This window comes from Ogataea polymorpha (genome assembly GCF_001664045.1).
Source record: "Ogataea polymorpha strain NCYC 495 leu1.1 chromosome Unknown OGAPOscaffold_7, whole genome shotgun sequence".
Taxonomy (NCBI): domain Eukaryota; kingdom Fungi; phylum Ascomycota; class Pichiomycetes; order Pichiales; family Pichiaceae; genus Ogataea; species Ogataea polymorpha.
In genome coordinates, this window is record NW_017264704.1 from 1 (window position 1) to 24,919 (window position 24,919).

The 24,919-nt window shown below is 46.3% G+C and overlaps 11 protein-coding genes across 11 annotated transcripts; 7 read left to right on the forward strand and 4 right to left on the reverse strand.

Annotated features, from left to right (window-relative positions):
• Positions 1-1,393, reverse strand: OGAPODRAFT_95633 (uncharacterized protein; the record flags this gene model as incomplete). The annotated part of the gene is made up of 3 exons (XM_018357779.1): positions 1-100; positions 144-868; positions 1,074-1,393. The coding sequence occupies 3 exons, from the start codon at positions 1,391-1,393 to the stop codon at positions 90-92; spliced, it is 1,056 nt and encodes a 351-aa protein (XP_018208439.1). The 3' UTR covers positions 1-89.
• A 410-nt stretch (positions 1,394-1,803) lies between these two features.
• On the forward strand, positions 1,804-2,627 carry OGAPODRAFT_17313 (uncharacterized protein). The gene has a single exon (XM_018355035.1). It carries the CDS (start codon positions 2,189-2,191, stop codon positions 2,354-2,356), a length of 168 nt encoding a protein of 55 aa, XP_018208440.1. The 5' UTR covers positions 1,804-2,188; the 3' UTR covers positions 2,357-2,627.
• A 315-nt stretch (positions 2,628-2,942) lies between these two features.
• OGAPODRAFT_95634 (uncharacterized protein) lies at positions 2,943-3,729 on the reverse strand. The gene has a single exon (XM_018357780.1). It carries the CDS (start codon positions 3,696-3,698, stop codon positions 2,994-2,996), a length of 705 nt encoding a protein of 234 aa, XP_018208441.1. The 5' UTR covers positions 3,699-3,729; the 3' UTR covers positions 2,943-2,993.
• A 160-nt stretch (positions 3,730-3,889) lies between these two features.
• Positions 3,890-5,513, forward strand: OGAPODRAFT_77931 (uncharacterized protein; the record flags this gene model as incomplete). Its single annotated transcript, XM_018356396.1, has 1 exon — positions 3,890-5,513. The coding sequence occupies one exon, from the start codon at positions 3,890-3,892 to the stop codon at positions 4,706-4,708; it is 819 nt and encodes a 272-aa protein (XP_018208442.1). The 3' UTR covers positions 4,709-5,513.
• Positions 5,514-5,680: 167 nt separating this feature from the next.
• On the forward strand, positions 5,681-9,274 carry OGAPODRAFT_83571 (nitrate transporter; the record flags this gene model as incomplete). Its single annotated transcript, XM_018356714.1, has 3 exons — positions 5,681-7,879; positions 7,930-8,897; positions 8,929-9,274. Exons 1-3 carry the CDS (start codon positions 7,748-7,750, stop codon positions 9,272-9,274), a joined length of 1,446 nt encoding a protein of 481 aa, XP_018208443.1. The 5' UTR covers positions 5,681-7,747.
• OGAPODRAFT_14585 (glutathione S-transferase) lies at positions 6,589-7,185 on the forward strand (the record flags this gene model as incomplete). Its single annotated transcript, XM_018353424.1, has 1 exon — positions 6,589-7,185. One exon carries the CDS (start codon positions 6,589-6,591, stop codon positions 7,183-7,185), a length of 597 nt encoding a protein of 198 aa, XP_018208444.1.
• Positions 9,275-9,491: 217 nt separating the features above from the next.
• OGAPODRAFT_83572 (nitrite reductase) lies at positions 9,492-12,626 on the forward strand (the record flags this gene model as incomplete). Its single annotated transcript, XM_018356715.1, has 1 exon — positions 9,492-12,626. The coding sequence occupies one exon, from the start codon at positions 9,492-9,494 to the stop codon at positions 12,624-12,626; it is 3,135 nt and encodes a 1,044-aa protein (XP_018208445.1).
• Positions 12,627-12,668: 42 nt separating this feature from the next.
• Positions 12,669-14,291, forward strand: OGAPODRAFT_102854 (Zn(II)2Cys6 transcription factor; the record flags this gene model as incomplete). Its single annotated transcript, XM_018353138.1, has 1 exon — positions 12,669-14,291. The coding sequence occupies one exon, from the start codon at positions 12,669-12,671 to the stop codon at positions 14,256-14,258; it is 1,590 nt and encodes a 529-aa protein (XP_018208446.1). The 3' UTR covers positions 14,259-14,291.
• Positions 14,292-14,368: 77 nt separating this feature from the next.
• On the forward strand, positions 14,369-16,948 carry OGAPODRAFT_83574 (nitrate reductase [NADPH]; the record flags this gene model as incomplete). Its single annotated transcript, XM_018356716.1, has 1 exon — positions 14,369-16,948. The coding sequence occupies one exon, from the start codon at positions 14,369-14,371 to the stop codon at positions 16,946-16,948; it is 2,580 nt and encodes an 859-aa protein (XP_018208447.1).
• OGAPODRAFT_17317 (uncharacterized protein) lies at positions 16,933-24,872 on the reverse strand. Its single transcript, XM_018355036.1, has one exon. The coding sequence runs from the start codon at positions 24,819-24,821 to the stop codon at positions 19,335-19,337; it is 5,487 nt and encodes a 1,828-aa protein (XP_018208448.1). The 5' UTR covers positions 24,822-24,872; the 3' UTR covers positions 16,933-19,334.
• Positions 16,950-18,794, reverse strand: OGAPODRAFT_14589 (Zn(II)2Cys6 transcription factor; the record flags this gene model as incomplete). Its single annotated transcript, XM_018353425.1, has 1 exon — positions 16,950-18,794. The coding sequence occupies one exon, from the start codon at positions 18,792-18,794 to the stop codon at positions 16,950-16,952; it is 1,845 nt and encodes a 614-aa protein (XP_018208449.1).
• Positions 24,873-24,919: the final 47 nt, after the last annotated feature.

A 24,919-nucleotide genomic window follows, 5' to 3' on the forward strand; every position in this document is an offset into this window, starting at 1 on the left:
GCCGATCTCTCGTTTGAGCCCACGGGCATCAACGCCTGTCTCGCACGCTTTTATATTAGCTTTGTTGCGACGAACCAGTAGAAACGTATTCAACCCTGAGCTCACAATTCCCATTCCAATGCACCCAAGAGTGAATGCATGACCCAACACATACTTTGGAGGCTCTCGGTAGATTTGGGCACTCACCACGCCAGCGATATTTCCGAGAGTCTGATTTATTCCCAGACCGATCGCCCTCTTGAATCTTGGAGCCAGGTTCGTGGCCAACCAGGCCTCGTTCAACCCTGGGACGTACAAGCACATACATATGAGATAGCACGCAAAGTACTTGACACCGCTGCTTGTGTTTCCAAGGATGAGTGCGTATCCAACAACCCCAAACATGTCTAGGAAGATGATCAGCGGTCCCCTTATTCTTGTCTTGTCAGATATTCTGGCCGCAAGAATAAAAACGATGCCAGAGAGCATGTAGCAGGGTACTGTCAGATATTGTGCTTGAAGTGAAGTGTACCCAAGATCGCTCCGTAAGATCGACGGTAAGAATGTGGAAAACCCGTACATAAGGATATCTTGGCAAAATTGGATAATCGTACATAGATACACTTTCGGGTCACAAAACGCGGCAAACGCTTCAGACTTTTTGTCACCATCATTCATCATAAATAATCGCCGCTGTTCATTTCTCCATTCAAGCACTCTTATTTCTTCTTCTCCATTGGCGACCTCTTCTGGACTGTTCGGCATTCCGAACATCATCCAAAAGCTCGCTGCAAAAGACAAGAGTCCTTCGATCAAGTACAGATATCTCCATGGAGCCAGCCCAGAATTGATCTTTGTGATTCCAGTTCCAATGAGACCCCCAAAAGCACTAGAAAATGCAGATGCTGCAAACAAATATGACACACGCTGTGAAAGTTCGGACTGGAAATAAAAGTCTGAAATGATCAGAGAAATTGAAGTGAAAAACGAGGCTTCGAAGAGCCCAAGCAACAGTCGGCATGCTATAAGTGATCCGTATCCACTAGCAAACATTGTAAAAAATAGAAACCAATGACCATAATGCAACCATGCACCCAAGATACTCGCGTTTTTTGTTGTTGAAGTAGCGCATCATCAGCAAAACGCCTGGAAGCATGAAGGGCAAATAGGTAGAATAAACTATCGAGACCGCTGTCGAGTACTGTGCATCAGAGATTCCAATATCAGTGTTCATACCTGCGACTTTGGCGTTTCCGATATTGGATCTGTCCAAAGCGGAGAAGAAATACATTGCCGAAAGGATGGGCATTATTCTTAAATCCATGTGGCGAATCAATCGCTTGTGCGCAGAAGGAAATGGGCACTCTGTGGAGACTAGTGGTGCAATCTCAACCACAACGCCAGCCCTCTTCATGGGATTTTCTGACTCGAGCATAAGTTCATCTCAAAGATATTTGCCGAGGCTTTTATATTTCGAGTGGTCCGTTTCGATAAGATTTTCTGATCTGACACGGAAAATTATGCATGCTTGCATTGACAGACGTGTGTTGCTTCCCAAATAAGTATTACTATGGCGATTGTGCCTATCAGAATCATGCACTTCTGCATGTTGCAAACTCTATTGCTCGCCCATTACATTTACGATCCATTAGAGTGTCCGATTTCACGTCATTTTTGGCACATATATGCACAAATGGAGCTTGTTTTCCGACTATATGATATAAGCATTGCTGGCTTTATCAAGTAATGCGTGGTTCATAATGTGATACTGTTTTTTTCTTTGGTTACGGTATAACCACGTATCATCCTAAAGGTTTTATACCCTCGCTGGCAATGACCAGCACCAACATCACATCTTTTGTACGAGAGATAATTGGGCCTCGAATTTTGTCTTTTACCGAATTACCAAGAGCTGAGATGTGACCCCACATCCCCAGAACACAGGAACCTCAATGTCATAAATGACAGGTTGTCCACCAAAATCCAGGCGCTTCAAGTCGAGAATTCATAGTCTCTTGGCTCCATCGTAGCCCCAATAAACTGGCCCTCCGTGTGTTTTCTTAAAGCTTGTAGTAATTTCACCGACTGCTGGTACGTCTTCTGGTTTTCAGGGACGCGCACTGATGATTTACGTCGAATTAGTGAGTGTTCCGGACGTATAAAGGTTTTTAGTGGTCTTGTAAACGGATACTCCACATCCAAGTGTTAGATGCCTAGGACTAGTCTATTCTCACAAAGTTCACGTTCAAAGGAATGTGAGCAGCCAATTGAGAACCCTATATGGTTACTGGACCTTTCGTTCCTGACATCCCTTTTGATTAATCTCAGCTCTCCATTCTCGGAAATGTTGTACGAGCAAAAACCAGATCTTCAATGAAAATCATTCTTGAGATAACTTGAGTCGTCCACTCTGAAAGGATCACCCACAAGGGTTTGGCATAGTGGTGGGCATGGTACCGGGTTACGAAGGCACAGGTTAACGAACTCGTTTGCGTACTCTTTTGGGAGCACTATCAAATTGGCTTGAAGATATTTTTCACAGGCACCAGACGTGTGGGAGGTATGTTTTGCGTCTCGACAAAGCTGTCTAAACTATTGTGGTTCGAATTGACCATTTACCATCATCTTTAGTCTTTAACACATTTACTTCCTTATCATATAGTCGTATTTCCTTACCATTAATAAGGGTTGAGGATCATTGGGATGAAACCACTGCGTGAGTGAAAAATAATCTGAACTCAGAGCCATATCCTGCGAGATCTTAGATAATCAGTATTAAATTTTTTCTTGCCAATGTAAGACATTCTAGTACTGATTACGGGCTACTCCGCTTTTTGTTTTCGTGGGGAAATTTTCAAGTTCAGATTCAGCATCAAATTTTTCCGTGATATACGGAGTGCCGCTTTTTTCAAGTACCAGATTGGTCACTATCTAACAACTTGTACTCCTCAATTTTGCTGTGTGCCATGTATAGCTTTTTAAAATCCACTGTAAATGTATTAGACAATACTCTTCTACATTACACCTCCGAGTCCCAACTCGAGAACAAATTCTAACACCTCTTGAGCAAACTCATCCGGCATCTCTATATTAGGACAATGACCACAAGGCAATGTCTTGAGTCTTGAATTAGAGATGCAGCGATGTATCTCCTCTGCAAATCGCACTTGACGCACCTTGTCAAGACTACCATGGATAATAAGAGTAGGAAATTTGATTTTGTTCAGTTCAGGTATCAGATCCGTGTTCACTTGAGATTGGAGCATTTTTGCGGCTCGTATATTGGGCTCCCAAAGTGACTTATAGTAGTCCCTGAAGGCAACCACAATATCTGTGCCGATGGACTCGATATTCTGCACTCTTGCGGCAATATATTGGTCAATAAAGGCGTCTGTGATAGGCTGACTGCTTAGCTCTTTTACATGGCTTCTAATATCCTTGTGACCATTGGTGTTTGCCCCTGTATTCACAAGCACCATGCCTTTGATGGTTCCCTTCAAGTCAAGAAGCGCTGCTTGCATACAAATAAGTCCTCCCGTCGAGTGTCCTACCAGGACTACGTCATCATGTAGCATAGCTACTTTCAGCAGTTCAGAAGCAGCTTCCTGCAAAGACGGAACCGGATTCTGACGCATCCACTCATAGACGTACTTTTCTACTGGCAAAGCAGCAAAGCTTTCGGGAGGACACAGGTTCCCTGGCACGCAAATGAGAAACATTATCAGTCACGTACCTTTTTCAGTCAATTACCTTTTCTCCGCATTGGCAGATTTCGCGAAGGCTTGGCAACTTGCGGGACATTGAGTTCTAACTATAATTTTTCTTAGCTCATGCATGGTTGCACTAACCCCGCGTCAGGCCCGAAAACAAAATGTATATAGCTGCCTTGTGCCGGCTTGCTTAATCAACTATGTTTTTACAAAATTTGAGAGGTAATAAGTTGTCACTTGCCATTGCTCTGGCTGGTGCATCTGCTTGGATTTTGCAGGGATATGACCAAGCCATTATGAATGGTCTCTTGACAATGGAGACTTTTGAGAAACAGTTCCCAACGTTGAACACCAGTAGGCCAGGAGTTAACAAAGAGCATGCCACTGTAATTGAAGGAACAGTCGTTGCTATCTATGAGCTAGGGTGTGTGCTCGGGTGTGTTGCCTCTTACTTTTTCGGTGACAAGCTCGGTCGTCGTCGGTTCATAATGACAGTTTGTACGGTCACCATTATTGGTGTGATTATCCAGGACACCTCTTTTCATATAGCCCAGCTTATTATTGCACGAGTGATCACTGGAGTTGGCGTTGGAGGTATCACAGCTACTGTGCCGACATACGTCGCGGAGTGTGCTCCGGCACGTTTGAGAGGTAAGCTAGTGCTTCTCTGCGGGTCTCTAGCAATTTTTGGAGTGGCACTAGCTACCTGGGTTGACTTCGGATTTTATTTTGTCAAACACAGCTCCGTCAATTGGCGGTTTCCGATTGCGCTACAGATGCTCTTCCCGTTCATATGTATTTCGCTGATCCTTTTCCTTCCCGAGTCTCCTCGTTGGTTGGTGAAAGTTGGGCGTACAGGGGAAGCAGCAGAAGTGTTTGCTCTGCTGGAAGATAAGCCTGTCGAGAGCGACCAAGTTCAAGGAGAGATTTCGTTAATTCAGCAGTCTCTTTTGGAGGATCCCGCTGCTATTAAGGCTTCTCCGTTTTTCGAGAACCAAAAACAAGCATTTGAGGCGTAGTCTTATGGCTATTGGTCTGAATATTGGAGCTCAGATGACCGGAATTAATATTGTCACCTTTTACTCCACGAGCATTTTTTGAACAGCAGCTCGGCTAGAGCTCTGTTGAAGCTCGTATTTTCTCGGGGAGTATTCAGATCTGGCAAGCAATGTGTGCATTCGCTGCAATCTTCCTCATTGATATATTTGGCCGGCGGTATGCAATGATTCACGCCGCAGCAATTATGGCAATCTGTCAGTTTATCCTTGGTGGGCTTGCATCAGACCTTGAAAATCCAGCTACGGCGAAGGCTATGGTGGCGTTTTATTTTGTCGCAATGTATGCTTTTCCTGTTGGTCTTCTTCTTGTGGTTTTCATGTATGCAGCTGAACTTGCACCCCTTGAGTCCCGTGCCCAGATAACTGCTATCAGCACTGCATGCAACTGGCTATTCAATTTCTTAGTTGCAGAAGCTTCTCCAACGGCATTCAACAATATTGGCTACAAGTATTACTTTGTTTATGGATCAGCCGCTTTTGTATTGCTGGCCTGCTTGATTCTCTTTTTTCCCGGAGACAAGAGACAGAAGCCTGGAGGAAATTGATGATATATTTATTCAGTCTCAAACCTTGTTCGACACTGTTCGGATAGCCAAGACAATGCCGGTTCAAGGTGATGCTGACTACGACCCTGAAAGGAAGCTTTCTCTTGAAACTAAAGACGTTGTCGAGTATGTGGAGTGATTGATGATTTGTGATGCTTGCACTGTTGATATTTAGGGTTTTATGAAAGCAAGCTACAATCCCATCGCTATTTATTAAATGCCATTTCAATTTTTGTTGATTTTTAAAATTAAGATTGTGTCTTAAAGAAGCTTTTACTAAAATACTGTAATTTCTGTACTTCAAGTCAATATCAATCATGTTGATCTTAACTAAACAGTCGAATAAACAAGTCGGACAGCCTTGCCCGATGCATTCCGAACTACCTTTGCTGTGTACATGGGTATGGAAGGACTAAACAAAATTTGTGTGCTTTTCCTAGACCTGAGAAAATAGGGTGCAACTAAAGATAAGGATGCCAAAGAAGGGGATTAGTATATAATCTGTTCACTAGACTCTCCGTCTCATGCGTTTTTTTTGTGCTGCGGTATGACTCATCTCAGGGCAGCGACCATGCCTCCCGTATCTAGCTTGTGAGCCATTACCTTTATCGTCTGCATTGTTAAGACCTAGGGAGAGTGGCAGCGCATACACGACCAGATCTGCCAGCTTGAAGTAATCGACTATCCTGTTTTACTCGCTTCACGGTCATAAATGTTGGCCTATAGTTTGATGGATCTCGTTGCAAGACGACATCGTGACCTTGTCGTTGCCTTCTTTTAACCGGTATCGTAAATTACCAGGCTTGGAGAGTCTCCCAAGCCAGTTACTCCAAAGTTTCTGCAACCTTTTGAACTCTTAGGTCTGGTAACGTCCGGAACGAGGCTCTAGGCTATTGGTTGGGTGCATCCAGAAATTACGGTAGTAAAGTCTGTGCGTTCAATCTCCACAACATTTAGGTGATTCTATACCTTCATCAGCGATCCGGAGAATTTTCGTACGCTCATTTCTACCCAAAGGCAATTTCTCGTTGTGGATACCTCGAAAATTGAGTAATAAATTTGGGTTTTGGCCGAGATTTCAGCCGAAAAATAGCGAGGGTTGGTGCTCTCGACCCTGAGATTGACAAGACTCTTTTTTTTGAGGCACTCGACAATAATCTGACCTCGCAAGCAGTAGACTTGATATTTTTCGGAGTGTGGGGTTGCAAGCACGCAGCCTCGTGCAACAAACAAAATCCCGTGGTGCGGTATTTTAGTTTCGAGATTTTTTTATGTCTGCCATAGCTAGAAAAAGTTATGCTTACTCTTTATCATCTGCCTTACGCCGAAGGATTCGGCGCCAACGCACGCAAGGTTGCAATTCTTCTCAATGAGTTGGGAGTTGACTGGAAAGGTGAAGCTGTTCCAAGAAACGAGGTCCGTACTTCCTCTGAGTACGTTCTTCTTCATCCTGACCGTAAGGTTCCTGTGCTCAAGGACGGCGAGACAACTTTGATTGAGTCTGCAGCTATAATGCAGTATTTGGCAGAGGTATATGGATCCGGCAAGTTTCTCGAATCAAAATACGATGCCCTCGCATGGGTTTCGCTGCAAAATGGGTTGTCATCGGCAGTTGCGTCACTGGCCCATGCTGATGACGAGTCACAGACGGAAAAGGCGATCAATAACGCTAGGCACTACTTGGGACTTTTGGAAAACAAGTTAGCGTCTTCCAAGAGTGGATATATTCTTGATACAGGGTACACAATTGCAGACATTGCATGGATTGCATTTGTTGACGAAAGACGCAAGGAGAAGCTTCGCCTTGGAAGCTGGGACCAATTCCCAAATATTGCCAAGTGGCAGAAGAAGGTCCTTGCACGCCCGGCTGTTGCTAAGGCATACGAGAACTAGTAGGCGTGTTCGAGGTAAAGGTGATCCTCCAAAGGTGCCCAAGAATCAACTGTAGCCCGATGATAGTACGGATGAGGTGGTTTCAAGTGGAAATTCCTCCTAAACCGTTTACGCCTACTTCATTGAAGACTTTATACACGATATGGACCAGCTTGATGTTCATTGTTTTTGATAGTAAGCTATGCAAAGATCTTCAAGAGAGAAATCCGAAGTAGACGTTCATAACGATTAGAAATCACTATCGCATAATTTTTCATAGCATACCTCACGTTGGAGCGGTACAAAAATGGGCGCACTTACATGTGATAGTGTTTGGTAAATAGACTTTTTGGCTAGCATCCCGCTCATCGGAGAATATTCTGCTCAAAAATTAAGGATGCCCATTACGGAAATAGGTATTTTATCTTCAAATATTGTCGACGGAGATTTTTTTGCATACTTTTGCTACCCTATTAATATGATAACGACGAAAAAAGTTGATTTTTTTTGGTACAATAGTGTACATATATAAGAGTGTTACTGCAACCTAAAAAATGCTCCCATACAAACAATACCCTCCACAATGCAACTGTCTACCTTATGGGAACCGCCAATAGTGAATCCAAGAAACCTGAAAGCGACCTCAATACCAATTTTTAACCTATGGAACGTCTATGGAAGAAACTTCTTTTTCGGGTGGTTTGGTTTTTTGTTTGTTTTCTTTCTTGGTTCGCGTTTCCGCCTCTTCTCCATGGCATGTTGAAGAAGGACCTAAGACTCACTGCAGTGGATATATCCAATAATAACATATGTGGACTGACAGGAACTTTACTAGGCAGATTCATTTTGGGGCCCCTTAACGACAAGTATGGCCCACGGATTACTTTGACAGGCGTGCTGGTTGCAGGAGCAATTCCGACTGCATTTGTTCCTTTGGTTACAAATGTTGCAGGTCTACATGCCATTCGCTTTTTTATCAGCTTTCTAGGCTCCTCGTTTATTTGTTGCTCCCAATTCTGCGCTGTATTTTTTGATAACAACATTATAGGGACAGCAAATGCCATCTCTGCCGGTTGGGGAAATGCTGGAGGAGGTGTGGCATTCTTTGTCATGCCTGCCATTTCAAATGCGTTGGAAAATAGAGGTTACTCTTTGCACCATTCTTGGAGCTACTCTTTTGTGATTGGGCCGTTCTTAATTTTGATGATCACGGCAATACTGATCTTTGTATTTGGAAGCGACTGCCCGAGAGGCAGATGGTCCCTTCGTGGAGATATCCTTGGTATCAACATGGATAATATGCTCGTGAAGTCTGTCTCTGTCACAAGGCACTTCTCTAAGGAAGGAGAGCTCACTTCTGTATTTGTTGAGCCTGTTAACGCAATTGATAAGGTCGTGGTTGAGCCCAATCAAGACCAGGAAATTCTTGAAGTCGCAGATATCATAAATGGTGACGAAATCATTGAAGACCCATCGCTCAATGACGTGGTCAAGATCTGTTTATCCCCGCGGACAATGCTGGTCGGACTTTGCTACATGTGCTCGTTTGGTACTGAGCTTGCAGTAGAGTCTATTATTTCCAACCTGTTCGGGCAAAAGATGACAAACTGGAGCACCTCTAAAGCTGGAGCATGGGGCTCAATGCTTGGACTCCTGAACGTGGTGGCAAGACCAGCTGGAGGGATCATCTCCGATTTTTTATACCAAAGATTCAAAACCACAAAGGCTAAAAAGTTCTGGATGATCTTCACTGGCCTGATGCAGGGCATTTTTTTTGATTTGGATTGGACTAGTTCCGGAATTATCCATCGCGGGACTCATAGTGTCCGTTTCGTTTTTGTGTCTTTGGTTTGAGATGGGTAATGGTGCAAATTATGCATGTGTTCCCGTTGTGAATAGACATCACAGTGGTATTGTGAGTGGAGTTACGGGAGCAATGGGTAACTTAGGAGGCATTTTGTTTAGTTTAGTGTTCAGGTACACTATATCAAATGGAGTGAACAACTACTTCAAGGCGTTTTGGATTATAGGAATTGTTTGCACTGCTGTAAATCTGGTCTGTGTGCTTATTCCAATTAGAGAGGAGAGGCCAAGGAAAGCGGAAAATTGATTGAAATCTCGGTTACATTTTTTTATTTATGCAATGCAAGTTCAGTTTTGTTATTGATAAGATTATTTTTTTTTTGTAGTGGATCCGATCCTGTGATAAAGTAATCTGCTAAGCGGAGATTAATTTTAGGGACGGAAATTATGTAGTATTCTAAGGGGATGAACAGCCTGACAAATAAAAGCAGTTGCAAAAGTCATATTCCATTTTGTAAAACTTGATGACTTGCTCTGTTCCACCCTTGCCAGAGGACATCAGTCCTCGGGCAGCTAAGAAGAAGCTTGTGATTGTGGGCCTTGGCATGGTCGGCCTCTCATTTCTTGAAAAACTACTTTCGAACGACTCAAAACTAAATGAGTATAGCATAATGGTTTATGGTGAGGAGCCATATCTTGCTTATAACCGCGTTGGTCTAACCGAGTATTTCCAGCATCGTGAGTTCAAAAATCTTCTACTGTCGCCAGAGGAATTCTACCAGCTGCGCGGCGAAAAATGGAACTATGCCATTGATGAAAAAGTGGTTGACATAGATCGGCGAGCTCGGATTATTACCACAGACAAAGGAAACAGAGCGTCTTACGATGTGCTTGTTCTTTGTACAGGCTCTGCAGCCATCCTTCCTACCGATCTGCTACCACCTCTCACCAGAAAAAGCTATCGTGAAATGGGATGTTTTGTTTACAGAACCATCGATGATCTCTATTCAATGATTGATTATTGCCAAGGTGCAAAGAAAACAAGAGCCATTGTCGTTGGTGGTGGGCTACTTGGTCTAGAAGCAGCCAAAGCTCTCTACGACATGGAGTCGTTTGAGGATATCACCATTGTCCATAGGTCACATTGGCTGCTTTCCCAACAAATGGACCAAAAGGGTGGTTCTTTACTTACCAGCAAAGTTAAAGAGCTGGGGATTACCTGTCGAACTGGAACAACTGTGTCAGAGCTGCTATTTGACGAAGACCAAAATCTGAAAGGAGTAAAATACGATAACGGTCAAATTGAAGAATGCTCCCTTCTTTGCTACACTATTGGTATCAAACCAAGAGATGAACTCACCAGCTGTGGTCTGAATGCGGGTTCAAGGGGCGGATTTAAAGTGAATAACATGTTACAAACTTCGGATGAAAATATCTATGCTATTGGAGAGTGTGCTTCTTGGAATAACATGACCTTTGGACTGATTGCTCCTGGATATGAAATGGCTGATATACTGGCATTTAATCTCACTCAGGGTAAACTACACCAGCCAAAGGAGTTTTCTGAACCTAGTATGGGCACCAGGCTCAAGCTGATGGGTGTCGATGTTGCATCTTTTGGCGATTTTTTTGCAGACAGAAATGGGCCTAAATGGCTTCCTCGCGGATACGACAAAGAAGTTCGTGGCCTTGTGTTTGAGGATCCAATAGATGCAACTTACACAAAATTGCTTTTCACAAAAGACGGCAAGTACATGCTTGGAGGAATTCTGGTTGGAGACACAAGTAACTACACCAAGTTCTCAGCGATGATAAGAAAACCATTACCCAAGTCTCCTTCCGAGCTTTTGATTGGAAAATCGGGAGAAGATGACATGGAGATGCTTTCAGATGAAACACAAATATGCTCCTGTCACAATATCACCAAGGGAAAACTTGTGGAAGCCGTCAAAAATGGTTGCAGCAGTCTTGCAGACGTAGAAAAGTGCACTAAAGCAGGAACAGCTTGCGGGGGTTGCGAGCCGACAGTAAAGATCATCTTTGAAAAAGAATTGAAAAAGTTGGGTGGCAAGGTTTCCAACAACCTATGCGTGCACTTCGACTATTCAAGAGTCGACTTGTTCTCACTGATTATGGTCAAAAATTTCCGGAGTTTTAGGAGGGTCATGGAGGAACTGGGAAATGATCCGAGCTCGTCGGGCTGTGAAATTTGCAAGCCTACGATTGGCTCCATTCTCTCAACACTATACAACCGACACCTCTTGAAAAAGGAAGTTCACGGTCTGCAAGACACAAATGACCGTTACCTTGGAAATATCCAGCGAGACGGCACTTTCTCAGTTGTTCCTCGGATGTCGGCTGGCGAGATCACTCCGGAAAAGCTTGTTTCCATTGGGAAAATTGCTAAGAAGTACGGTGTCTACACGAAGATCACAGGAGCACAAAGACTAGATTTGTTTGGCGTCAAGAAGAGCGATCTGCTGAAAATATGGAAAGATCTCAACGAAGCAGGCTTTGAGAGTGGACAGGCTTACGGCAAGAGTTTGAGAAATGTCAAGTCTTGTGTTGGATCAACATGGTGTAGATACGGAATTGGAGACTCGGTTGGTCTGGCTGTCAGGTTGGAAGAACGGTACAAAGGCATACGCTCGCCTCATAAAATGAAGGGAGGCGTGTCAGGATGTGTTAGAGACTGTGCTGAATTCCATTCAAAGGACTTTGGTCTTTGCGCGGTGAGTGGTGGATTCAACATATATGTTGGTGGAAATGGTGGAATGAAACCAGCGCACGCGCAGCTTCTTGCCACCAATGTGCGTCCTGACGAGGTGATCCCTATTCTTGACAGATACCTAATGTTTTACATTACCACGGCAGATAGACTGCAGCGGACAGCTCGATGGCTGGAAAACCTTGATGGTGGAATCGAATATTTGAAGGACGTCATCATCCGCGATAAATTAGGGATTTGCAAAGACCTAGAGGCCCAAATGCGCCAGCTTGTGGCCGGTTATTACGATGAGTGGGCCAAGGCCGTTTCAGAAGAGAAAGAAAACCCAATTTTCAAGCAATTTGTGAATACACCTGAAAACCAGGATTGTGTGGAGATAGTCAATGAAAGGGGCCAACCGAGACCGGCAATGTGGCCCGAGAAAGCGGCCAACCAAAAATTCAATGAGATCAGGTGGTCTTCGGTGAGCTGGCAGGAAGTCTGTGAGTGCTCAGATCTGCCTCTAGCAGAGGCAGGGTCCTCGGCAACGGTTTTGGTTGGGGACACCCAAATTGCTCTGTTCAGAACTAGCAAAAACGAGCTCTATTGCTCTCAGAACATGTGTGGGCATAAACGTGCCTTTGTGCTAAACCAGGGACTTCTTTCGGAAGATAGTGACAAAAACTGCTACATATCGTGTCCGATGCATAAACGAAATTTTTACCTCAAGTCCGGTGCCTGCAAAAACGATGAAGCGCTGTCTATTGCGACGTTTGAGGTTAAGGAGGAGAACGGCAAGGTGTATGCAAAACTTCCGCCCTTAAAAGAGCTGGATGAGGTTCTGGGAACCTCCAAATGGAAGGTGACAAGTCAGGAAACAGAGGCTAAGCAGGTGCGCAAGATAACAACGGAGAAAAATTTAGTTGACAAAGCAATATTGCTCGATTGGTAATTTTCTGTTAGATAGATATCAAAGAAAAAAGTTAAATACTTAATGAACTTGCAGACCCAGAGGATCTGCACTTCGTGTAAACTATTGCGACGAAAGGACTGCGATGGCAAAGTTCCCTCATGTTTGAACTGCATTAAAAGAAAGCGGGAATGTATCTATCAAGCCGACAGCGATAAGCGAAGACGAAAGTACCATACAGATTATACCCAATATCTGGAGAAAAAAGTCCGTGTTCTACAGGACTTTCTCTCCAAAAACGACCCGCAGTTACAGCTTGGTGAAAATGGTGAACAAACTCAAATTCAGTTTTTGAAGCGGGTGGACGAAGAAGCAAAATTGACCACCCTTCTTAATGAGATGGATGATCTGCGTCTCGACAACTCCCCGGAGCCTGATTTTCAGTACGACGATCTTGGACCTTTGGTTGGAGTAGCCGGGCTCAACTTGTACTACATTGATCCTATATTCAAAACAGAGCTGCTTTCTTTATTCAAAAAACACTGTTCGGAGATCACCTATGCTATCACGCTCACATTACCCACCCTCGATACATGGGTTTTTTCGACCGACACGGACCCTTCCCATCAGCTGCTTATGCTCACCGTGTATGGGGTTGCTTGCTTATATTCTAAAAATCCACATGCGTCCAAAATCAGTAAATTACTGATGAACCAGGCTGCGCAAATTGCAGTATATGCGTCGAAGTTCAACTTAGACGAATACCTACTCCAAGGCCTTCTGCTTCTTTCTTGCTACGAAATGGGCATGGGCAATGACTCGATGTCTTATCTGTACATTTCGATGGCATGTTCTTTGACGCAGCATATGGGACTCCATATATCTTATGACGAGCATTCTTCAGCCGCCAAATTTGCACCTCGAACCACTCCGTTCCAATCTGCACTTCTATGGTCTATTTGTACGCAGGATAGAATTATCACGTCAAGGATTGGTGTGCCTTCTTGCATTCACTTTAAGCGAATTATCTCTCCTGTCTATGAAGTGCAACTCTCGCGGAACGATCCTAGTTATTTGGAAGAGCTTTGTTTTTGCTACACTACTCGCGTGTGGTATATAATGGACAGGTTTACAGACCAAATATGCTCTATACAAGGTGATTTAGGTGATACGCAGGAACGAGGAAAACTGCTTAAAACCGCTGAGCTTGCATTCCAGGCTTTGAAAAATTCATTACCAATGCCCTTCCGAGATGAAAAACACTCTAAGAACTACCATATAATAATGTTTCAGCTAAACTACGAAGCTTGCGTGGTATTGCTACACCGGTTGTTTATTGACGACCCTTTGTGCCGCAACAAATGCGTTACCTCGGCCACGGAAATAACCAAGCTGACTCGGATCCTGCTTGAAACAGGAGGCATCGAACGAGCGTCCTACCATTTTGCTTTCATTAGCTCTTTAGCAGCAATGATACATCTAGTGCTATACTCTGAGAAGCTACGTCCAGAACACCTTCTCAACTTGGAAACCTGTGTCACGGCTCTGAAAATTTCCGGACAACGATGGAAAAGGGGTGCACTGCAACTAGAGATGCTATGTGAATTTTCGCAAAGCCACGGAATCAATGTGCCAATTCTAGAAACGTTCTCGTCCAGGTGGACAAAATTTTAATTTTATTTCCGCTTGTTAAATTTTATTCTCCGTCTTATCTTGCAGAGATACTAATATAGTAGCTACTAAAAGGACTTCATGTAATTTCTCAAGAATTCCGGATAGTCGTAATGGATTCTATTGTCACTGAGGTAACCTATGGTCTGGAGATCAAGAAAATCAAAGATATCACGGAGCTACCTTTTCCAGTCAGGCAAGACTCTCCTCTTACCGAGGTGCTTCCAACAGATCTGAAGACCAAAGATAATTTTGTCGCTAGAGATCCTGACCTTCTTAGACTCACTGGTTCACACCCATTCAATTCTGAGCCGCCACTGACAAAGCTTTATGACTCGGGGTTTCTCACTCCAGTGAGTCTTCACTTTGTGAGAAACCACGGCCCCGTTCCTTACGTTCCTGATGAAAATATTTTAGACTGGGAAGTTTCAATTGAAGGGATGGTTGAAACGCCTTATAAAATCAAATTGTCAGACATAATGGAGCAGTTTGATATCTATTCAACCCCCGTTACTATGGTCTGCGCTGGAAACAGAAGAAAGGAGCAGAATATGGTAAAGAAGGGAGCCGGTTTCAATTGGGGAGCAGCTGGAACATCTACTTCTCTTTGGACAGGATGCATGCTTGGAGATGTAATAGGCAAGGCTAGACCATCAAAGAGAGCAAGATTCGTATGGATGGAGGGTGCAGATAATCCGGCAAACGGCGCATACGGCACCTGTATCCGCTTAAGCTGGTGTATGGACCCTGAACGGTGCATCATGATCGCATACAAGCAGAACGGCGAGTGGTTGCATCCTGACCATGGAAAGCCCCTTCGAGTAGTAATCCCCGGTGTTATTGGTGGACGATCAGTCAAATGGCTAAAGAAACTAGTAGTGAGCGATCGGCCGTCTGAAAATTGGTATCATTATTTTGATAATCGGGTTCTTCCAACCATGGTGACGCCAGAGATGGCTAAAAGTGACGACAGGTGGTGGAAAGACGAGCGATATGCCATATATGATCTGAACTTGCAAACGATCATTTGCAAGCCCGAAAATCAGCAGGTTATCAAGATTTCAGAGGACGAGTACGAAATTGCAGGTTTTGGCTACAACGGAGGTGGAGTCAGAATAGGCCGGATTGAGGTCAGTCTTGACAAAGGGAAGAGTTGGAAACTGGCAGATATAGACTATCCGGAAGACAGATATAGGGAAGCAGGTTACTTCAGATTGTTTGGCGGACTTGTGAATGTTTGCGACAGAATGAGCTGCCTGTGCTGGTGTTTCTGGAAGCTCAAGGTTCCTCTTTCTGAATTAGCAAGGTCAAAAGATATTCTCGTTCGTGGCATGGATGAGCGTATGATGGTTCAGCCGCGCACGATGTACTGGAACGTAACGTCCATGCTGAACAACTGGTGGTATCGAGTCGCCATTATCCGCGAGGGTGAGAGTCTTCGATTTGAGCATCCCGTGGTGGCCAACAAGCCTGGCGGTTGGATGGATAGGGTCAAGGCAGAGGGTGGAGATATTCTAGATAACAATTGGGGAGAGGTGGACGACACGGTCAAGCAGGCTGAAAGGAGGCCGCATATTGATGAGGATCTCGAGATGATGTGCAACCGGGAGAAAATGGACGTCGTTATCAAATATTCAGAGTTTGAAGCACACAAGGACAGCGAGACAGAGCCATGGTTTGCTGTCAAAGGCCAAGTGTTCGATGGTAGCTCGTATCTGGAAGACCATCCAGGAGGGGCCCAGTCGATCTTGATGGTGAGCGGCGAAGACGCAACCGACGACTTCATTGCAATTCACTCATCTTTTGCTAAAAAGCTGCTCCCTTCCATGCACCTGGGAAGACTCGAAGAGGTCAGTTCAGTTACAAAAGTGAAGTCTGTAGAGCAAAATGTGAAGCGAGAAGTTTTGCTCGATCCGCGAAAATGGCACAAGATAACGCTTGCAGAAAAAGAGGTTATCTCTTCCGACTCTAGAATATTCAAGTTCGACCTGGAGCATTCAGAACAGCTTTCTGGTCTGCCAACGGGTAAACACCTGTTTCTGAGGCTAAAAGATTCATCTGGCAAGTATGTGATGAGGGCATACACCCCTAAATCGAGCAATTCTTTGCGGGGTCGTCTAGAGATATTGATAAAGGTTTATTTCCCAAATAGGGAATACCCCAACGGCGGAATTATGACAAATCTTATCGAAAACCTCCAAGTGGGAAACCAGATCGAGGTCAAAGGACCTGTCGGCGAGTTTGAGTATGTCAAGTGCGGGCACTGCAGTTTCAATAACAAGCCTTATCAAATGAAGCATTTTGTTATGATCTCGGGAGGATCGGGCATCACCCCAACTTACCAGGTTCTGCAAGCTATTTTCAGCGATCCCGAAGATAGAACAAGCGTTCAGTTATTTTTTGGAAATAAAAAAGTTGACGATATCCTGCTTCGAGAAGAGCTTGACCACATACAGGAAAAATATCCAGAACAATTCAAAGTTGATTACTCGCTGTCGGATCTGGATCATCTACCGGAGAATTGGAGCGGAGTGAGAGGCAGGTTAACATTCGATATTCTAGACACCTATGTTCGGGGGAAAAAAATGGGAGAGTATATGCTACTGGTATGTGGACCGCCAGGAATGAACGGTGTGGTCGAAAACTGGTGCAATGCGCGCAAGTTGGATAAACAGTATGTAGTGTACTTCTGACCTAAGCAAAATCGAAATCGAAACTATCAAGAAATGTGGGTATGTTGTAAATATCAAGAACAGGGGTATCCGTTGCAAAGTCTCGATCCATTTCGCCTCTCAAATAGTTTTGGTAGACATCGTTCTGAGCAATCACAGACTCAGGTGGAGGCTGACTTCCCTGTCTTAACTGATCAAGAATGGGCACACTCACATTCCACTGTCTAGCAAGATTGTCCAAAACCTTGATATCTTTTATTCCCCGAGTCCAAACATCTGCGTATTCACTCAAGGCAACCACGAATTTCACAAATTGAGAGTTTGCCGCTGCCTGGAACGACTCATCTTTGTTGGCTAGAATAAACAAGTCAAACATGGCACACTGGAAGAGGAGATAACCAACAAAGTACGGAGCATTGTTGAAACCATGAAGTTCGGAGTATCTTTCCGTAACCTTGGATGCTGAGGTACATAGCTTGACCATCAGCTCAATGATAGTTTTGGGGTTTTGAATAAGATACGACCTGTGCAGCAGCAGGAGCACAACATAGTAGGAAAGGTGTAAAAGAAGAATCCGTTTATCTTTCGTGACAGGCTTCAACATTATTACATCAGGGAATGATTCATAAAGCGCGCGGAGATTGGAAAACCCCTGTTCAAGCAGCATTTGTCGATGGGAATTGTGCAAATAATCAGCTCGGAAAGAGTATATTTGTTGAGTGGACCGGTCATGGAGATACCACAGTCTTGAGTGGAAAGAGAATGTCAGCTCACTGATATATCTGTCAATGTTCTCTGGAGAGCTTTTTGGGCTATAAAATGGGGTCATGATTCTGAAATACTGAATTCTACAGCCACGACCTAACACAGTAGTTATGAATCTGTCTTGCAAAATGATGGACCAGAAAAGCGCATTCTTCAGTGGCGATGTAGGCACAACACTTGTTGAGGTACTAGATTCGGTAAGCTTCTCACCGGTATGAAGACCGATGTATTGGGCCTGGGAAGCACACATGGCGTCAAACAGCCAAGAACTTGAGTCTTGGGCCATCCCAAGCTCAAAGGATGACAATATAAGTAACCCCTGTAAGGTGTTTTCGTTCAAAGCTTCTTTGCACGCAGCGATTGCAGCGTCTTCGGCACTTTCAAGAAACGCATGTGTGATAGATGGTCGGACATAAGCCGAGGCGTAAGCAAAAATTGAGCACATCAATAAACGGTGGTCCGGCTCAACACATGGATACGGCCAGGATCGCACCGTCTCCAGTGTAAGCTGGGAAACATAGAAAAATTTGCCAAAGTTTTCCTCAAACACGTTGAAAAGGCGCTCTCTGAACTGTGGTGAGCAAAAATCGATATCCAGCAACTCAGTTTCCGGATTCAAAAAGTTCTCGTCTCCGTCCTCCACCACACCCTGCCGTCCTGAAAGCGGTCCATAAAACTCCGTTTTATCTCCGTGCTTTCTAACCTTCCATGCGGTGGACACAATTTCCTCCAGGGCATTGATGTTGGTGTACTGTCCTCCCATGTGTCCTAGCTGAGCAAAGTCGTTATTCTGAGTTAACTGCGGTGGCTGTGGGAGGATCGAACTGAGATCAAAATCTTTCAGGGTTTCGGTCCGCTTGATGAGGTTAGCAGCATGCAACTCCAGAAGGTCGGCCTTGACCTCCAAATAATCGATGTGAGTCGAGTCGTACTTTTTTTTGCGCCGATCGTTCTCGGAGCTATATTCGCAGCCATCAGCGTTATTATACTTGATACATGTTGCACACGGTTGTGCTCCATCACACTTTCTCTTTCGTCTTTTGCAAAACAAGCAGGCGTTGGAAAGCAGCTTTGGCGGCCTTCCAGGGACGGAAGCGGACATGATGAAAAAATAGGGTACGAAAATATTTAAATGTACATCTGTTTAATCTGACTCAGGATCTCCAAGTTTGTCACCGAAAGGCATTTTTTTTTTGGTATTTTTCCATCTGGCCCAGGATCTAGACACTGTTTGCAACTCCAGGGCTTTAGGCTCCACTGGCTGGGCCAGTTTTCGCAAAAACTTCTTGCACTGGTTAGAGCCATACCTATGGAGAAGCTCATGTCTGCATCAGATAGCTCCCTGGCTACCCCTTTTGGGAGCTGTGATTTCAGTTTCCGAATATCCGATCAACTCATACCCAGTGTATCGTAATCGTCTCTCTTTTGAAGGTCTCGTTTGAGATGTTGCGTGCTGCATCGAATTGAGAGACAGAAAATCGTTCTCCCTGATTTGAGACATCCATAATTTATACACTGGATTTTAGTAGTGCAAACCCGTTGCGTAGACTTACAAAAAACTGTCAGTGAATTTATGGTACTAACGGTGTTAATTTCGAGAAGCTGGTACTAGACATACACTGTTGTAGGATTCGGTATTATATCAAACGAAGTAAAGAAGTGCCAGGAACCCGAAGAAGAGAGAAGGTGCTACAGAGCGGGCTGCTCCACCTTCGAAAGTGGTCACCGAGCTGGCCATGGACAGAGAGGCAGAAGCACTGCTCTTGACCGTGCTGGTGGAGAGGGTATATTGGCTGGCAGAAAGAGAAGTTTCATCGCCAGAAGCTGCAGACGAAGTTGTCCGCTCAGAGGACGAGACTTGGCTAGCGTCGGAGCCCGAGGCTGAACTGGAACCCGAGGCTATGTTAGAGCTAGCGTCAGATGTGGCGGCAGAATCAAAGCCGGAGGTGGCGTTGGAGTTCGAGCCTGAGTTAGAGCTTGAGCCCGAACCGGTTGCAGAGTCGGTTGCAGAGGTGGAGGTATCAGCTGGTGTAGAGGTGTTATGAGAGGTTTCCGAGGCCGTGGCTTTGGCGTTGTCTTGGGCTGCGACGGACGCCGTTTTTGATGCCATGGTCAATGATGGAGAAGCAGTAGCCTCAGAATATGCATCCGTGTCATCTGGGTCCGAGCTGGCAGAGCTGCCAGAGTTGTCAGTGGAGCCAGAGTTAGACCCAGAACCAGCGGAGCTGGAAGAGTTTCCGGAGCCAGTGGAAGAGGGGTCGGAGCTAGAGGCAGAGGCAGGGCTAGAAACTGTACCTGGGTCTGCAATGTTGGATTCTCCCGGGTCAGAGACGATTGAAGCTCCAGATGCTGCAGATGCAGACGTCTGGGATGAAGAGTCTGAGTCGGAAGTAGCAGGTTTTGTTGGCGAGCCAGATGACAATCCAGAGGTGTCTGAGGCTCTAATTCCATTTCCAGAGGCAGATGTATCACTTGAAGTTCCTGTAGAGGATTCAGTAGAAGAGCTGGAGGAGCTGGAAAAACCTGTAGAGAGGTTTGTGGAACCGACGGAGCTACCCGTAGAGCTAGCAGAAGGATCTGAGTAGCTTGCAGATAAGATGCTAGATCCCGTGGAAGCTGTTCCAGTAGAAGAGCCTGGAGTTCCTGTAAACGCGCCTTCGGTAGACTCTCCCGCAGTGGCCGTCGAGGATCCTCCAGTGTTGGTGGATGATCCTGCGGGCTCCAAGCCTGTGAAACTTGGGTAGCTGGCGAAAGCGGAGCTGGAGACAGTGGAGCTAGTTCCGGTGGAACTCGAGCCAGTGAAAGTAGCAGATTCCGTAAATGTCTCAGACGAGGCACCAGAGGTAGTTCCAGAAGCAGCCGTGGTTGAGTCTTCCAAAGTATCACTTGTGGCTGCTGCCGTTGAAGCGCCACTCAAAGCTGCAGTTGTACTTTCCCCAGAGGAAGGATCAATCGATGCGGTGGATGGTTGGGAGTATGTTTCTCTTGAAGTTCCAGAAGCAGAATCTGACGAAACTCCATTTGTAGCCTCCGAAGAATGTGTTGCGGTCTCCGACTTCGTGCTAGAAGTCATTGTGCACGTTGGGCAAACAGTGCTTGCTTCGGAGCTGCTGCCTGTGCTCTCAGAGCTGGAAGTGCATGTAGGACAAACGGTACTGGTGCACGTTGGGCAGGCAGTTCTACTTTCTGACGCGGCAGAGGAAGTCAAGCTTGCAGGGTCCGTGCCAGATGCCTGTGAAGATGTGGCAGGCGATGTGGCGTTTCCACTATCTGACGTGGATGATGTGGAACTGCTGCTGGAAACGGTATCTGTGGCCGGGGATGTCGCACGAGACGAGGCTCCTATTGAGGCGACAGAGGAGCTCGAGCTCTCTGGTTGTGCTGCTGTAGATTCAGAAGCCAAAGAGGCGGCAGCGGAACTGGTCTGGCTACTGGTAACTGATCCACTAGAGCTGGTAGCCGAATCTGGTGCCGAAGAGAAGCCGTAGCCAGAGGAGGCAATTGGAGTAGCGATGGATGAGGCACTAAAATCGCCAGTGAAGCTAGAACTTAGACTGGTTTCGGAGCTGACTCCAGCATTGGATGCACTACTTTGGCCTGAAATTGCTGTTTGACCAGAGCTGATGGTGGCACTAGGCAAGGATAAACTGGTATTTTCGCTAGAGCCACCTGAGCTAGATGTGACGCTGGCCTGGTCGGAAACATAGCTAGAAACACTGGAAGCAGTGTTGCTCGAGACAATAGACCCGTTGGTGCTGCTGGAGAAGCTGTCCGCACGGCGAGACGTTGCCGTGAGGGAGCTGGAGAGGCCGCTCGAAGCAGTCTTAGGAATGTTGGAGGTTGCACTGGAAGCGCTAGAGGCAGCACTAGATGAACTCACCGTCGTGACTTGGCTTGAAGCGCTGTTGAAAATGGAGCTGGAGGCAGCACTGAAAACATTACTCGAGCTGCCAGCAGAAACACTGGAAATTCCACTAGCTCCACTAGGGACACTGCCAGAAGCGGTAGAGACAGCAATTGAGCTTGAACCGTTCGACAAAGTACTGCTGGATGCGTTGTTTTGGCTGGAAATTGCACTTGACGCTCCGGCAGTTGCGCTAAAGCCCCTTGAATTGTATCCTGATGTGGATATTGAAACAGAGCTGAAGCCATAGGTAGAAGCGGTGCTCGTTGCAGTAATCTGGCTAGAGCGAGAAGCACTGCTGGAGCCGAACATGGATGCCCCACTGGATGCCCCTGTACTGCTAGATACGACTGACGACTGGCCATTAATACTAGAAGCAGTGGAGCCATGCTGGCTGGCTGATTGAGATATTCCCGCCGTACGGGAGGCTCTGGCAGAAGTGCTTCCAGCACTCGAAAAGCCTTCGCCAAATGAGCTTTGTGCAGACGATGAAGCAGGGGTAGGGCCAGATGATGCAATCGTCTGGCTAGAGTTGGCATTCGAGGAACTGCTGTAGCTGGACACACTTGACGCCGGACTAGTGTTGGATACATTCGAGGCCGAGTTTTGGGTGGACAATCCGCCCTGAGCAGATGTAAGGCTGGAAACTCCGGCTACAGCGCTCGATCCAGACGCAGTCACAGTGGAGAAGCCACCGGAGGCCCTAGTGCTGCCAGAGAATCCGCTCCAAGTAGCACTGAATTGGCTAGACACTCCTGATAAGCTGCTGGAAGTGCTGCTGGAATCTCCACTGCTGGTTCCACTGCTGACTCTACTGGTGGCTCCACTGAAGGTTCCACGGGAATGAGAGTTGGAGACGAATGACGAATGACCAAGGGTCTGGCTGGAAGCTCCCGATTGACTTTGGTTAGAGCTGGTTGCACTAGCGCTGGTACTGGAGAAGACGGAAGAGCCGGAGGAGCCAGACAAAGTGGAAGTACCGCTCGATTGGCCACTGCCAGCACTGGAAGAGCCAGACACACTGCTGTAGCTGCCGCTGAAAGAACTACCGGAAGTGGTGGCTGCTTGACTGGAAGCATTCGATGCGCTGCTTTGACTGCCGTAGCTAGAAGCAGTTGATGTGCCGGTGGCGCTAGAGAGGACACCTGAGGCCCTAGTAGTGCTAGAAGCGTATGAACCGGTGTTCAGGACTCTGGAACCACTGGAGCCATTAGAGCCATTAGTTGCAGTGGTTGCACTGGCTGCACTTGAAGCAGAGTTCCGGGCAGAGGTTGTAGTTTCCTGGCTAGAGATTCCGCTGGAAGTACTGGAGCGTTCGAAAGACGAGGATCCAGCACCGATAGATGAGGCGGAAACGCTGCTAGGTAGAGCGCCAGAGCTTTCAGAAACACCGTATCTGGATGCGCCGCTAGATGCACTGGATGCGCCACTGGCAGAGATGTTACCTTCGGAGCCAGTCAAAGTGGTAGCTGGTAAACCAGTGAAACCGGTGGAGCTAGCTTGGCCTGAGGTCACTGGGACAGAGATGTAGCTAGAAATGCTGGAAGTTCCGGAAGTCAACGGAGTGGAGCCGGAAGAAGAGCCGGAAACGCGTGAGCTGGAGCCAGAAAATGGTCCGGAGCTGGCCAATGCACTGGATCCTTGGTTGGAGGCAGTGGTAAACTGGCTTGAGGCAGAAGATGCGTTAGAAGCCGCATTTCTCGAGATGGCAGAGGTAAAGCTAGAGCTAGAGTCATAACTTGAGCCAGATGTAGCAGTACCTGACCCATAGACTGAGCTAAAGGTGGCAGTGGTGGAGGCATAACTTGAGCTAGAGCTGGAAGAGCTAGGGCTCACATTGGAGGCGGAGCTAGGACTAGAGCTTAAACCAGAGCTTGCGGTGCTTGATCCATAACTTGAGGCAGAGCCTGCGGTGCTTAATCCGTAACTTGAGGCAGAGCTCAAACCAGCGACAGTAGAGCTTGAGCCATAACTTGAGGCAGAGCTTGATCCTGAGATAGTAGAGCTTGAGCCATAACTTGATGCAGAGCTTGATCCTGAGATAGTAGAGCTTGAGCCATAACTTGAGGCAGAGCTTGAACCAGAGCCTGCAGTGCTTGATCCGTAACTTGAGGCAGAGCTGGAGCCTGAGACAACAGAGCTTGAGCCATAGCTTGATCCAGAGATAGTAGAGCTTGAGCCATAGCTTGATCCAGAGATAGTAGAGCTTGAGCCATAACTGGAACCAGCAACAGCAGAGCTTGAGCCTGAAATAGTAGAGCTTGAGCCATAACTGGAACCAGCAGCGGCAGAGCTTAAACTAGAGACAGCAGTGCTTGAGCCATAACTTGAAGCAGAGCTCAAACCTGATATAGCAGCGGCAGAGCTTAAACCAGAGCTAGCTGTGTTTGACTCATAACTTGAGGCAGAAGTAGCGGCACGGGAGCCGGAGACAGCAGAGCTGAAAAGGCTTGATCCAGGAGTGGCAGAGCTGGAAGAGCTGGAACCTGAGCCGCTTGAAGTAGACCCATAACTAAATCCAGAGGTGGCGGCGCTTGACGTATAACCTGAGCTTGAGGTAGCAGAGCTGAAAGTTCCGGAATCGGAGATAGCAGTGCTAGATCCATAACCTGTGCCAGAGCTAGAACCGCTGGACGAGCCCGATCCACTACTTGACGCAGATCTGGTAATGGTATCAGAGTCAGAGACATTACTTGAAGCAGAGCCAGTAGAGCTGGATCCACCTGAAGCCTGGTTGGAAGTTGAGCTTTGGCTTGGAGAGGGTGTCTGGCCAGAAGTCTGTCTAGACGAAAACGAATAACTCAAAGCGGCCGTCGACGATGCAGAACTTGTGTCAGAGGCTGACAGGCTACTCAATGTGGAACTTGAGCCCGTAGAAGCCAATGGCAAGCTGCTGTAGCTGGTGTAAGAGCTTCCAGAGAAAGATGGGTTAACGGCGTAGCCGGAGGAATAAGTGACGGACGTAACCGTCGAACCTGATTCCGTCAAGCTGGCCGAGCTGGAGACAGACAAGGCAACAGACGTCGAGCCGGAAATAGTAAACGAGGCAGAGTCGGTGCCAGTAGAATTTGAGGTGTCTGACACTGGGACACAGACAGAATACCAATCGTTCTGGTACTCACAGTAGTAGTCGTCACTGCAGCAGTCGGTTGGGCCAATCCAGAGAATACCTCCACACTGGATACCATCGAGACTACACCACAAGTCTGCGGCAGAGGCCGACATTGCTAAAAGCAAAGTCGAAAACACAAAGTGGAAAAGCATGGGGTATCTCGGGATTTGCAAAGTTGGAATAATGCTGCAAAGGTGGTGAAAAACGGAGC